This window comes from Amia ocellicauda, chromosome 17 (assembly GCF_036373705.1).
Source record: "Amia ocellicauda isolate fAmiCal2 chromosome 17, fAmiCal2.hap1, whole genome shotgun sequence".
Classification (NCBI taxonomy): Eukaryota; Metazoa; Chordata; class Actinopteri; order Amiiformes; family Amiidae; genus Amia; species Amia ocellicauda.
The window spans coordinates 17,481,793-17,494,613 of NC_089866.1; the positions used below are offsets into that span (position 1 = coordinate 17,481,793).

At 37.8% G+C, this 12,821-nt stretch overlaps 1 protein-coding gene across 1 annotated transcript in view; it reads right to left on the reverse strand.

Moving 5' to 3' along the window:
• srrm4 (serine/arginine repetitive matrix 4) overlaps nt 1-12,821 on the reverse strand; it is a 61,154-nt gene that overhangs the window by 21,604 nt on the left and 26,729 nt on the right. Inside the window, exon 2 of the mRNA XM_066689574.1 lies at nt 620-760. Coding sequence (XP_066545671.1) covers nt 620-760 — 141 coding nt within the window. The remainder of the gene's footprint in view (nt 1-619; nt 761-12,821) is intronic.

The window sequence follows — 12,821 nt, forward strand, 5'->3', positions numbered from 1 at the left end:
GATTGGAAGGACTGTCGAGACATTTCAAGCTAAAAGCATGAATTCATTAATCAGAGTTATAGTATAGTAGGTGCTCAGCAAAGGAAATGATCAAATACTCACCTTGAAATGTACTATTAAATGTTCAACTAACAAGATCCCATTACACAATACTGAAAATACAAGGTAAGAATAATTATGTTATAACACAATATGTATATGTTATAACATGATATATAAAGGTGCACTAAAGGTGCATATATACACTAAATTTCACCCAGTGTATGTGGATTGCCCTGAACATGCCACCGTTCTCACAGTCACTGCCATCTTTGTTCTTACACAGCTGCCTCTTCATAAACAGTAAGAAAGTCATTCTGTTTTGTTTTTTTCTATTGTTTTATATAACATGATAAATGGCGAAGCTCTCCGAGATGATGGTTGCCCTGAAAAGGCACTCAGTTAAATCAAAACTGACTCATTGATTTTAAAATGTAAGAAAGTTTTATGCTTTTACTTCCAGAAGGCCTGGGCTGCGATATCGATTCACTTTCAAATAGGAAAAGTTAATACAGTGACAAGGGAGTGCCTCGGAGTGCTTTAGTATTCTGGCATGGTGCTTCTTTTGGGAGCCACTCACCTGCGTGATCGGCGATGGCTGCTGTGCTTGTGTTCCCTGGCTTTGATACATCCGTTCCTGTCTGAGGTTTTTTCTGGCGGGTCTACAGGCTCGGGTTTCCTCTCTTCGGCTTTGTAGGCTTGGTAATTTGATGTGTCGGCACTATAGAGAGATAAGAGAGTCAGTGAGTTGTGCGGCCGGCACAACAGAAAGTCTTCCCTGTCACAAAATACTCCAGGGGACAAAGGTTTATGCTCAGCAAAACAATATCTAATCTTTTCATATTACATGTACAGTGGGGGAAAAAAGTATTTGATCCCCTGCTGATCTTGTACGTTTGCCCACTGACAAAGAAATGATCAGTCTATAATTTTAATGGTAGGTGCATTTTAACAGTGAGAGACAGAATAACAACAAAAAAATCCAGAAAAACGCATTTCAAAAAAGTTATAAATTGATTTGCATGTTAATGAGGGAAATAAGTATTTGACCCCTTCGACTTAGTACTTGGTGGCAAAACCCTTGTTGGCAATCACAGAGGTCAGACGTTTCTTGTAGTTGGCCAGCAGGTTTGCACACATCTCAGGAGGGATTTTGTCCCACTCCTCTTTGCAGATCCTCTCCAAGTCATTAAGGTTTCGAGGCTGACGTTTGGCAACTCGAACCTTCAGCTCCCTCCACAGATTTTCTATGGGATTAAGGTCTGGAGACTGGCTAGGCCACTCCAGGACCTTAATGTGCTTCTTCTTGAGCCACTCCTTTGTTGCCTTGGCTGTGTGTTTTGGGTCATTATCATGCTGGAATACCCATCCACGACCCATTTTCAATGCCCTGGCTGAGGGAAGGAGGTTCTCACCCAAGATTTGACGGTACATGGCCCCGTCCATCGTCCCTTTGATGCGGTGCAGTTGTCCTGTCCCCTTAGCAGAAAACACCCCCAAAGTATAATGTTTCCACCTCCATGTTTGACGGTGGGGATGGTGTTCTTGGGGTCATTCCTCCTCCTCCAAACACTGCGAGTTGAGTTGATGCCAAAGAGCTCGATTTTGGTCTCATCTGACCACAACACTTTCACCCAGTTCTCCTCTGAATCATTCAGATGTTCATTGGCAAACTTCAGACGGGCCTGTACATGTGCTTTCTTGAGCAGGGGGACCTTGCGGGCGCTGCAGGATTTCAGTCCTTCACGGCGTAGTGTGTTACCAATTGTTTTTTTGGTGACTATGGTCCCAGCTGCCTTGAGATCATTAACAAGATCCTCCCGTGTAGTTCTGGGCTGATTCCTCACCGTTCTCACGATCATTGAAACTCCACGAGGTGAGATCTTGCATGGAGCCCCAGACCGAGGGAGACTGACAGTTATTTTGTGTTTCTTCCATTTGCGAATAATCGCACCAACTGTTGTCACCTTCTCACCAAGCTGCTTGGCGATGGTCTTGTAGCCCATTCCAGCCTTGTGTAGGTCTACAATCTTGTCCCTGACATCCTTGGACAGCTCTTTGGTCTTGGCCATGGTGGAGAGTTTGGAATCTGATTGATTGATTGCTTCTGTGGACAGGTGTCTTTTATATACAGGTAACGAGCTGAGATTAGGAGCACTCCCTTTAAGAGAGTGCTCCTAATCTCAGGTCGTTACCTGTATAAAAGACACCTGGGAGCCAGAAATCTTGCTGATTGATAGGGGATCAAATACTTATTTCCCTCATTAACATGCCAATCAATTTATAACTTTTTTGAAATGCATTTTTCTGGATTTTTTTGCTGTTATTCTGTCTCTCACTGTTAAAATACACCTACCATTAAAATTATAGACTGATCATTTCTTTGTCAGTGGGCAAACGTACAAGATCAGCAGGGGATCAAATACTTTTTTCCCTCACTGTATATTTCTAAAAGAAGGAGGGGCCACCATGTCAACACTATCTTACTCTTTTTCTGTCCATCCATCTATCTATCTATCTATCTATCTATCCATATAGATGGTTAAATGTATATGTATGAAAACAGTTAATCACAAACACAGTATTCCAACCACTGCTTGATGACACTCAGTATTTTATATGTAGAACACGAAACATTTTCTCTGTGATAGAGGTATTCAATTAGTACAGATTTATGCTCAGCCTTCAATACCATTATCTTTATTCTTATTATCTTGATAACGGGGAATCACGACAGCACAACAAACTTCTGTCCCCCGAGTATGGTTGATGTAATCCCGCTCCAAAGCCAACTAGATCCCCCTCCATTCATTTTTGATTTATCCAGTGTAATACATTGAGAGGATTGACCTAAAAGATCTTGTAATCCTGATTTAGGTTACACAATAAAACATGATTAAAAACATCTACAAGGTACAGCTTTCTGAAGTCTATTGTTTTTCTGTTATTTTATACTATTTTGTTGTTGTTGACTTTCTGTTAATTCTTATATAATACACTTAGCATGTAATTCTAGTTACAAAAATCACAGACATCATCTCAACTGGATTTATGCTCCCCCTCCTCAGAAAACAGTCAAATATACTGTACCTTAACCATGAAAAATCACCATGGCAATACATATGAAATGCCCATTACCGAGCAGTTTAATACATAAAGATACTAAAAGAAAAAGTATACTTAGTTTAATGACCTGTACATGAGATATCTGTGACAGATTTCACAATCAAAAAGTGCATTGCATTGCATTCAGCGGCAAGTCTGCAGAATCACAGAATTTCTGCCTTTATTCTCTAAATAGTATGCACCTCCATGCTTTTCGCTAGGTGTTCTGCCTTTCACATATTCCTTTCAAGACCCCGATAAAATGTGAAGCCTTAGCATTCAAATGAGCTGTCAATTTAAAAGCTCCCATTTACATGCTTCAATTGCTCTGACATTCTCAGAATAATTTTAGCATCCCAAGGTTGTCAGGCACAGTGCTAGGGCTCTAAGAAGGGAGCTTCACAAGGGGAATGATCTGGTTCAAGCAAAAAGCTTAGAAACATCACTTAGAAGGTACTTTTAAAAGCATGAAAACTGAAAATCATGGGTGTTCTCTGTTGCTGTGAGAAGAGCAGAGGACAAAAGTCCTTCAATTCCTGTTTTTAATCCTCACTCATATTCTGAGCACCAGTATCACCACTTTCTATCCAAACACATGCAAGGTGTACATTTTAGGAAAAGAGAAAAGTGTTGTTTATCCTCTCTAGTCGCTTTTTTCGATTAATTATTTACCGAAGCCTAGCTTATACACTGAGCCCTGCCTGCTGCAGATATTAAATGTTAATAATCATAACTCCTTTTCAAAAACCTGGCAGAGATGTTGTTCTGGCTCTACCTGTCATGTTTGCATTTTATCTTTCCTTTTGCAAGGACATGTTAACTCTCAGATTCAAAGGCAGAATCAAAACAGTTCCTTTTAATAAATAAAAACAAATGTGTTTTTAAATGATACGTTTTAAATTCCAAAAGGCTTACACTAGACAAAGGAAGAATACGATGAGACGTACACGCAATAAAATGGGTTATTGTTAACCTGAAACAAAACTGATATACTAGCAGAATTCTCTCTCTTTCTTTCTTCAGTCACCTGTATTGAAAATGAGATGTGAATGTAAGTATGGAAGTATCATAATAAGGACATTTATACTTGGGTAAGGTCTTACAGGGTGGCTAATTTCCAAGTGAAGGCACATAAATGTCAATTTATGCATATTGACCTCAGTGTGCTACATTGTAACCCCCTGTTTTTGTCCTTGGGGATTTCAATGCAATTATATATCCGCCACCTTCTTTCGAGTGTCTGTGGCTGACTGTCGTGAAATGTTAATCAGCTAAACAGATTAAAACCTGATTGCAGCCCCTACCTACTGAATTCAAAATGTATTTAATGTAATACATTAGCAAAATACCTGGTGTCGATGTCCACCCTGTAATTAAAGACTCAAGTAATTTCAGTCTAATCATCTGAAGCGCAGCTGAAACTTTCACTGGCTAAGAAATAGTGTTCAGTATTTAATAAAACTGGTTAAATATGCAAATTAATTGTGCTGTTGGCTATAGATGTGCATTCGGATGTCAATGATAAAATAAGGAGAAGTCATGAAGCAAAACTATATAAGAAACATACATTCGCAGCCAGTACAAAGGTTTTCCATAAGTTACCTTCTTGAAAAGTCGCCTCACAAGCCTTTTATGAACTGCTCAGACACAACATAATGACAGGAGGAGGCAAGGGGGAAGTATTGCTCTGAAACATTATTGAAGCTAAAGAACCCCTTAAAAATATTAAAGAAGGGTCCTAGATAGTTTTTTTTTCATACTTTCTTTAGACATTTCTTCTTCCTTAATCCCAGATTTCATTCAGTAGCTACACACGCTCATTGCAAAGCTTTATGGCTCTTTGTGACTCAGTGTCAGCTTGAAAGCTCTGTTGATGAGAGTTCTAAATGAAATCGATTCCTCCATCAGAGATGCACTTTCCCTGGATCAAACTGGGAATTTATGGTGGAACTTTCAAAGCAATAAGCACCTCAATTTATTGTAGACAGTTTATATCTGTCAGGGCCCTGCGACTTTCCTGGCAGGTAAAATCTGCCGTAATTGTAATCTATAACCACAAACTCCAAGAAGGGATTGTGAGGACTAAATGGACTATTCAAGCCTTAACACTCCTTTTTGTAGCGTGCTAGAAAAGGTATATAAAGTGCATTTCCACTGAAGAAAAGAAAGGTCTGGGTGTAGTAAATCTCTGGCGAAAGAAAATAGTTTCTTTAAGAAGTTCACTTCAATGTTTTTTTTCTTTACTTTTTCTTTTTGTGTTTCTGTCTGAAAACACATTAAAAGCAAACAGTGTTTTTCAATGCAAAATTGCAGTGGCATTTAAATTACGGGCTGAAAAATACATAAATACTGGATTTAAGGCTAGAAACTAAGAGGTCATCGATAGTGCTATGTTTACCCCCCCCTCCTGACAGAAACAAGACAAAGATCTATTTTTAATGTCCACAATAGAGGTTTAAAACAAGCCCTATTATTCTGAAACTGAAAATGATTACCAGTTTTACTGCTGTGCCTTTTATCACCAGAAGTACACTTATAAAACTGATTGAAGTTTATGTCAGGTACAATCGCAGACAGCAACTACGTGGAGGCCGTGAGTGCTTTCAACATCTCATCTGAAAGCCTCCATTATTACAATAAATAGATAAATGTATGTATTTCTACATAGTAAAATACATGTAATCCCATGGATTTGCAATACTGCTTTACATTTTCCACGATATTCTAATCTGTTTGGAAACCTTTGGACGTTTCCTTTTCTTCTCCTTACATTACACTAAATGCTGTGAATTGCTTGACAGTGTAATGGAAATTGAAGTCCCACCTCAAGTATTTGAAACAGGCAATGTTTAGCATGAAATATTTATATTAAGGGATGGAATATTACCCTGCATCTTCATGCATTTTTAAATAATTCACTTTCTACCAAAGTGAAGTGTTTTCTTTTAATCTTAATTCATTTTTTCTCTTCCTCCTTCCATATTAGCAGAGAAGGCCAAGCAGTAATATTGTTGTAACTTGTAACTGATAATTATTTTAAAATGATGTACAAATCTAAATGAATACGGTTCATGAAAGCACACAATCAATTTGCTCGGAGATTTTGCAATCATTTGGAATCTGTGCCTAGAATTACCCTGATTCAGGAGTACTCAGAATGATGGCAGACAACCAACAATATATTGGTGCCCTTCCAGAACTGGCACATTTTATATTTCTCATCGCTCGCAAGTCTTGTTCTATATTCATAATTTAATAGATTCCTACTGAAATTATGAAACTAAGCTAACCCTCTTAATGCATTAAAAAAAACTGTCAGTTAGTATAACATGTCAAAAATGCAAATTCACCACAAACAACAACAATAAATCAAAATGGAAGCACTGCACAATGTACAATACATATGTATTGCAAAGGTGACTTTCACAGTTCTATCTCGCATGTTTAACTGACAGATTTTTAAAGCACTGGGTTCTTCAAATAAAGCTTAGATTTTATCATGGCAAATATACACATTTTTCTGGAATTCAACAAGGCCGCCCTGATCTCTGTTCACTGTCCAGTTCAGCTATCCTGCATAAATAGGACGCAACTATTTTGTGAAACACTGTTCTGCTGCCGGAGGAGAGCTGCCTCCACACTTGCCAAGAGTTCCTGCCTTTCTGCTTGTTGACACCCTGTTGTACTCCTCCTGTGGCAGAACAGTGACAGATGGCCTCAGATTTGTGGAACAAACAATAGGCTTGGGCTATAAGGGATGCAATGTTATTTTCCATAAGGCTTCCAAAACAAGACAGGAAATATACTAACAACAAGGACAAGCCTGTTCTATTCAAATTAGTTCTGGTTTGTTGCATGTTTGTTAGCGAAGTAAAACTCTCATATTAACTTACATGCATATTCAATTTTCTATTTCCATATTTACCTGAAGAATGACAGAGTAACTACAGTTATAAAGAAAAGCTAAGTATCTAGAAACATGCAATTCTTTAAAATTCAAATCATATAATCAGGCATCTGGCAGTGTGTGGCATTGATAGGGATGTTGCTTGTGGGACTATATCATTTCATATTCAGAAACTGAAACCAGAAAATTAATCCCAGGAGATTCAAATCTTATGGCATCAAATGATATATTTTAGAAGAATGAAAAAACACTGAATGTTAATTTTCTTAAAAAAAAAAACACAAGAAGAAATACATTTTTAATTTATTCAAAAGATTATGGAAAACTTGAAAAAAAAAAAAACCTATTTTAAAACAGGAAGCTCCATCTTTATAATCCCACAATTGCTCTTAGGATATTTGCCATCTGTACGTTTCCAACACAGGATTTAATTTGAATTCTCCCAGCATAGGAAGATGCGGGAAGCAGGAGGTAACAAAATATCACCTTGGGGAATTAAAGACAAATGCAGACAAACTTGTAAACCAAAACCCAGCTGACAATATGAAAAGCACAATCATATTAAATGGAAGCTTTGTTTTGGTTTTCTTCAAAAGCTAACATAATTGCTTCTAATATATATAGTTTCCCTCTATTTACAAATGGTGTGTTTATCCCAGATATACAGTAAAAAGCTTGGAGATTTACATTTAATTTGCAAAATCATCTGGGGAGAAGGTACCGGCAAAGGACGGATCCGCAAGAACCAAAATAAGGTAATTCTGAAATGGCCTTTTAGCTTCAGAGTTTGTTGACAGATATGCCATTCTTTCCTTCTCTTTGAATACGGTTCAACTGTAAAACTATGAGAAAGTAATTGTTTGGTTTTAATTGTTTGCTGCTGGGATTTACCATCAGAATCTACCTAAGCGGTTATCATGAGCATTCTCATGTTTATGGTGTGTTTGTTTGTTTGTTTGTGTATGCGTTTGTTGGTAGTTCAAATCACACAAAGCAGATGTAGGAATATTCCTGCCTGAGTCAAATATGTAATAGATGCAACAAATGAAAATTGATTTCCCCGGAATCCCAAACTGCAATAAAAATGAGAGTTGTTGATTCACATCTTTAACCTATAAAAGGGCAAAACAACGATTCTCCCTTGGAAACCAATATTAAAACTATGCTACGCCTGCAGCTGCTAGATAAATGCAACTGGAATCTTGCACATTTTTTTGTTTGCTTGGCAATCTGTTAACAATTGATTTTAACAATGGTCGGTGGTGGGGTCCAGAGTGGCTAATCTGGTAGAAAGCCTGTGTTAGGAGAGGATGATTGGTTTCATAGCTAGGAGGTCGCCGGCTAAAGCCTGCCTCTGCTTCTGGCCACGAGCTTTGGGTCTCAGAGAGCTGGAGATGATTGGTTGCTTTAAAACAATATAGCTGCTGTGTATATAGAACATGTGATGGAATAAATGGAGTTCACTGTAAAATGAAAATGCCTCTGAGGGCAATATAGCATGTACGGTCCTCATAACAGGGTGTTTTGGGCACATTTTTCTGTTATTGTTGTCTTTTATATCATGCACGGTGGGAAAAAAACAAATCCATGCTGGCCAGTCAAGTCTTAAGGATGCTGCCACTTGGACCCCATGCAGGGAAGTTAGAACTAATTTTCGTTGCCATGCCAGCATCATGTGAACTAATGATCGTTACCCTTTACAAAAGCTGCACAGAGCACGGTGGCACATCACCTCAATTAGTGTTCAGAATGGCAATCCGAGGTGGGAAAGTAAATATCAATACCGTTAATGCAACGAGCAGTGAGTGGGACAAGAACAGTGCAATACACACACAGAATCTTCATTTAGAAATTCGGCTACTTGCAAGTCATTGGTATTGTGATTTTATCTGGAGTAGGAATAGGTTTATATAGTTAACACTGAAGGAGGTCGATTCCAAACTTCAAAAGTTCTGATATACAAGAGTACAATAATTAATTATGCACTTGAATATCATCATGAGTGATTATGAAGTCTCCCAAAATTACCAGGCATTGTGTAGCTTTGCATCAACTCAAAATGAAATGAAAACAATAATGATTTGAAATGAATAAGCTCGTCTTCTGCTTTGCTGCTTACAGGAAATTGACACTGATACAACAATATCTCTAAGCAGGTGGAACTGTTTTATGTATGTGCATAACGATTTGTGTTTTGTGTTTCAACCTCTCAGGCTTAGCCAAGAAACGAGTTTCTGGAATAAATCGAATAAGCCACCAAACTCACATGCTATAGATTTATTGATTGCAGAGTCTCATACATTTGTATGTTACATGGATACATGGATAACTAGTGCTTATTGTTATGAAATTACTTAAATTAATTTGATGAGTTTAATAAAAATAAAAAAAGCAATAAAATAAAATACTTTAGGTAAGCTCTGAATGCTAAAATGTTTGTCATTTCCTGGAACTAACCTGCAGAGATTACCATTAATGTGCGAAATACAGGACACAAAAACTGCTGTTGAAATCAGTGTGACCCCTTCTGGGACACTCTGTTATTTTACTCAATCTCAGACTTTTTGTCTTCTTTTATAAAAGATTTCCTTTCCTTTTCTTTTGAATAATCAAGTAAGAGAGGAGAGAAATCGGCATGAAACAGCCAATTGTTTTTATGTTGTTGTTTTTTTTTTATGAATAAATAACTGATTAATACCACTGTGTGCTCTGTGGTGGTTGGGATGTTTTGAGAGAAAAGAGAGAAGGGAATAGAAATGCATCTTGAATACAAACCAGAAATGTGCAGGATTAGAAAACAATCACTCCAAGCTCTTAAGCCTTGGGACTGACTGCGAGCTGATAAACACATCATCCTGTTGAAATGATTAGTGACAACAGAAGAGCGGAGAATTACCAGTGTCATCTGTCCCTACATTCAGGGAGCATCAAGAGAAGGGAGAAAAATTCCCCTTTAGTGTGTCTTCAGTTATGCTACAGATGTGATCTAAGAATTAGCTAATTGTCCATCAAGAGGGGAATATGCATCTCATTAGCCACATGTAAGCAGTATTCAAAAATTGAACAAATAATTAACAATTAAATCAAATAAATAACATTATTTAAGATTAAGATTTCAATCCTCTAATTCAGTAGCACAGTTAGAAATCTGAAGAGTTATAAAGAACCCACTTTCAAGAGCTCAAAGCGTATCTCCAAATCTTAACACCTCAGGTAAAAAAACAACCCTTGCCTTTATTTCCCCTTCCTTAAATCAGCCATTCCTTTCACTTGGTTTAGACAAACTCAATCTCTGTTTGAGGGAATGCTGCATATATGTGTAATCATCACAACACAATGAAAATGAACCGGGTTTAACTTCTATGGAGTACTATAGGGCTTTGTTACCCTGACAACAGGAAATCAGGCACATTCCTTACAGTAACTGTTGCAGTTACCCCCCCCCTCCCCATTGTCCTCAGTCAAACCTCCCCAGCTCCAAATGTGTCTGTTATCACACATGAACCATTTTGTTTTGCTGGTAATCTGGGTGTACAATCTCCAGCTCAGTAAAAGTAATTTTAATTTTTTAATGAAAGATAAATGTTCTGCACGTGGCAATTAGTCCGGTTTCAAATACGAATTAGCTTGTAACTCCAACTCCAAGCCTCATTGCGCTAATTAGTAGCACCATTCTTCCGCAGAAACACACCTTTTCAATCAACATACAACATGCCCAGCAGACATAAGGGACTCACGAGTTATTTAATATTTGATGGTGATTGTTTTGTGCTTGTTGTATAACATCAAAATGGTGCTGCCTGCTGCTCTGTTCTGGCTTTAATCGTTTCTTCTTGCAGCTTAATCAGTGATACGGTTTAGAGAAAGAAAAAATATACGATGTATATATATTTTTATTGCTGACACGAACTCCTTACAAACCCTTACCAGAAACTGAAATAAAATCATAGAGCTCTGAAGCTTTCTGCTCAGCTTTTCTCTGGAGTTTACAGCTAGGCTATTGAGAGAAAAGTCTCCACTGAAGGCAAATAAAAAGACTGAGAAATGTCCAGCTACACAAAGCAAAACAACAACAGGCAGCAATGAAAACCATTGTGAAACCCAGTTGTGTTCCTGACAGATAAAAGCAGTTTAATACCTGACCTTTTGTCAACCTAATGACAGAAATTATACAAATTGGATGAGCATATCCAAGAAAGCAATGGTCACAGTATGTATTTGAATGAATTTGTCAAATAAATGTCACACTAATTAACCTCCTCTTCACTTGTTTGTTGCTGTTGTTGTGTTGTTTGTTTGTTTTTCTTGTTGGGTTATTATCCATGTATTTCAAATGCCATGTCCTCATTTTCCTCTCTTCTTTCCTTTTCCCCTTTCCTTCCCACAGTGGCGATTTGGCTGAAATAGATACTTCCAGATTAGCCCTGACATACACTACGAGCAATGGTGAAGTAATGAAGTTATCACTGCCAGACTGTTACACTATTTATCACATTGCCAAAAGGCACATTCTACTGATGTGAAGCAACTGCTAACTAGTACATCAGGAATACACACAGTGCTGGTAGAACGAATTTGAATCACATTTAAACATGCTGAGAATGAAAGCACATTCAATTCAGTGGGGCCCAAAAGGTACAGTGGTCATAAATAACAGTAACATAAAAAAATGCATACATACATACATACATACATACATACATACATACATACATACATAGAGGGACAGTCATCCCTATGTTTCTTATTTACATGCAAGGACATTTTGGCTTTTCTGTAACACTCTCTAGATGAATAACTAATGTGACACCTCGCCACAGTGATGTCACTCTTTAACGAATTTCCACTGACAGCAGCTGTCTGCTTCTATGTTCTTTGGTAACCAACTGTAATTGTTCAGAAACAAGTCTTACATGCTACCCTACTGCACAGCACATACAAGTCAAAATGTGCTCTCCCTTTGAATTGCATCCTCTGCCTCTTCAAAAGGCAGCTTCCAACAAATTTTGCCCCCGATATCCCCAATGCACCAAGGACTGTAATTGATTCTTAGAGACACTCCTGCTTCACTGGATTGTCTAGTAAGATGCAAATAATTTTCGGCAGCCCAGGCAGACGCACATTCTCTTCTGTCCTGCAGCTCTGGGTGATGCTGCTCCAGGCTGATAGGAGAGGACAGACAAAATTTAAAGGCAATTTGCCTGGAATAGGTCACTTAATTTTGGGGGGCTGGCATTTTACTTTGCTCTCTTGTTTTTTAGACCAAAAGTTTTAACCTAATCACGAACCACAAATTACAAACTTGCTGCTATTGCATTTTAATTAATAAGTAGTACCTTCTGATGATGAATGAAACCATGCTAGGGCACAGGTTTGTGCTCTGCAATTCAGAGATAGGTCAAACTTTTTATTTGGTCTAGCCAATAAATTATATTACTATGTCTAAGCAACATAGGTTTATGCAAAGAACAACTTGATGTATATATATTGAACGTCATTGTGAAAATGTTTCCTTTACCCTCCAAAAGAAGTAAACGTTCTGCTTTGTGGAAAGTTTATTACATCTGTGTATAACTATTAACACTGAAATTATAATTCGACACTGTGTTATCATAAACATTGGTGTTACCACTAATTTAAACCAACAGGAAGCACTTTTAATTTGGCAGGATTGCAGAATAGGTGTTTTTTCAAGGACCTTCACTTGAATGAAAGTATCATTTGAAAAGGATGCTGATACTCCCTTGCAACATTCTTCCCAACGAAATCA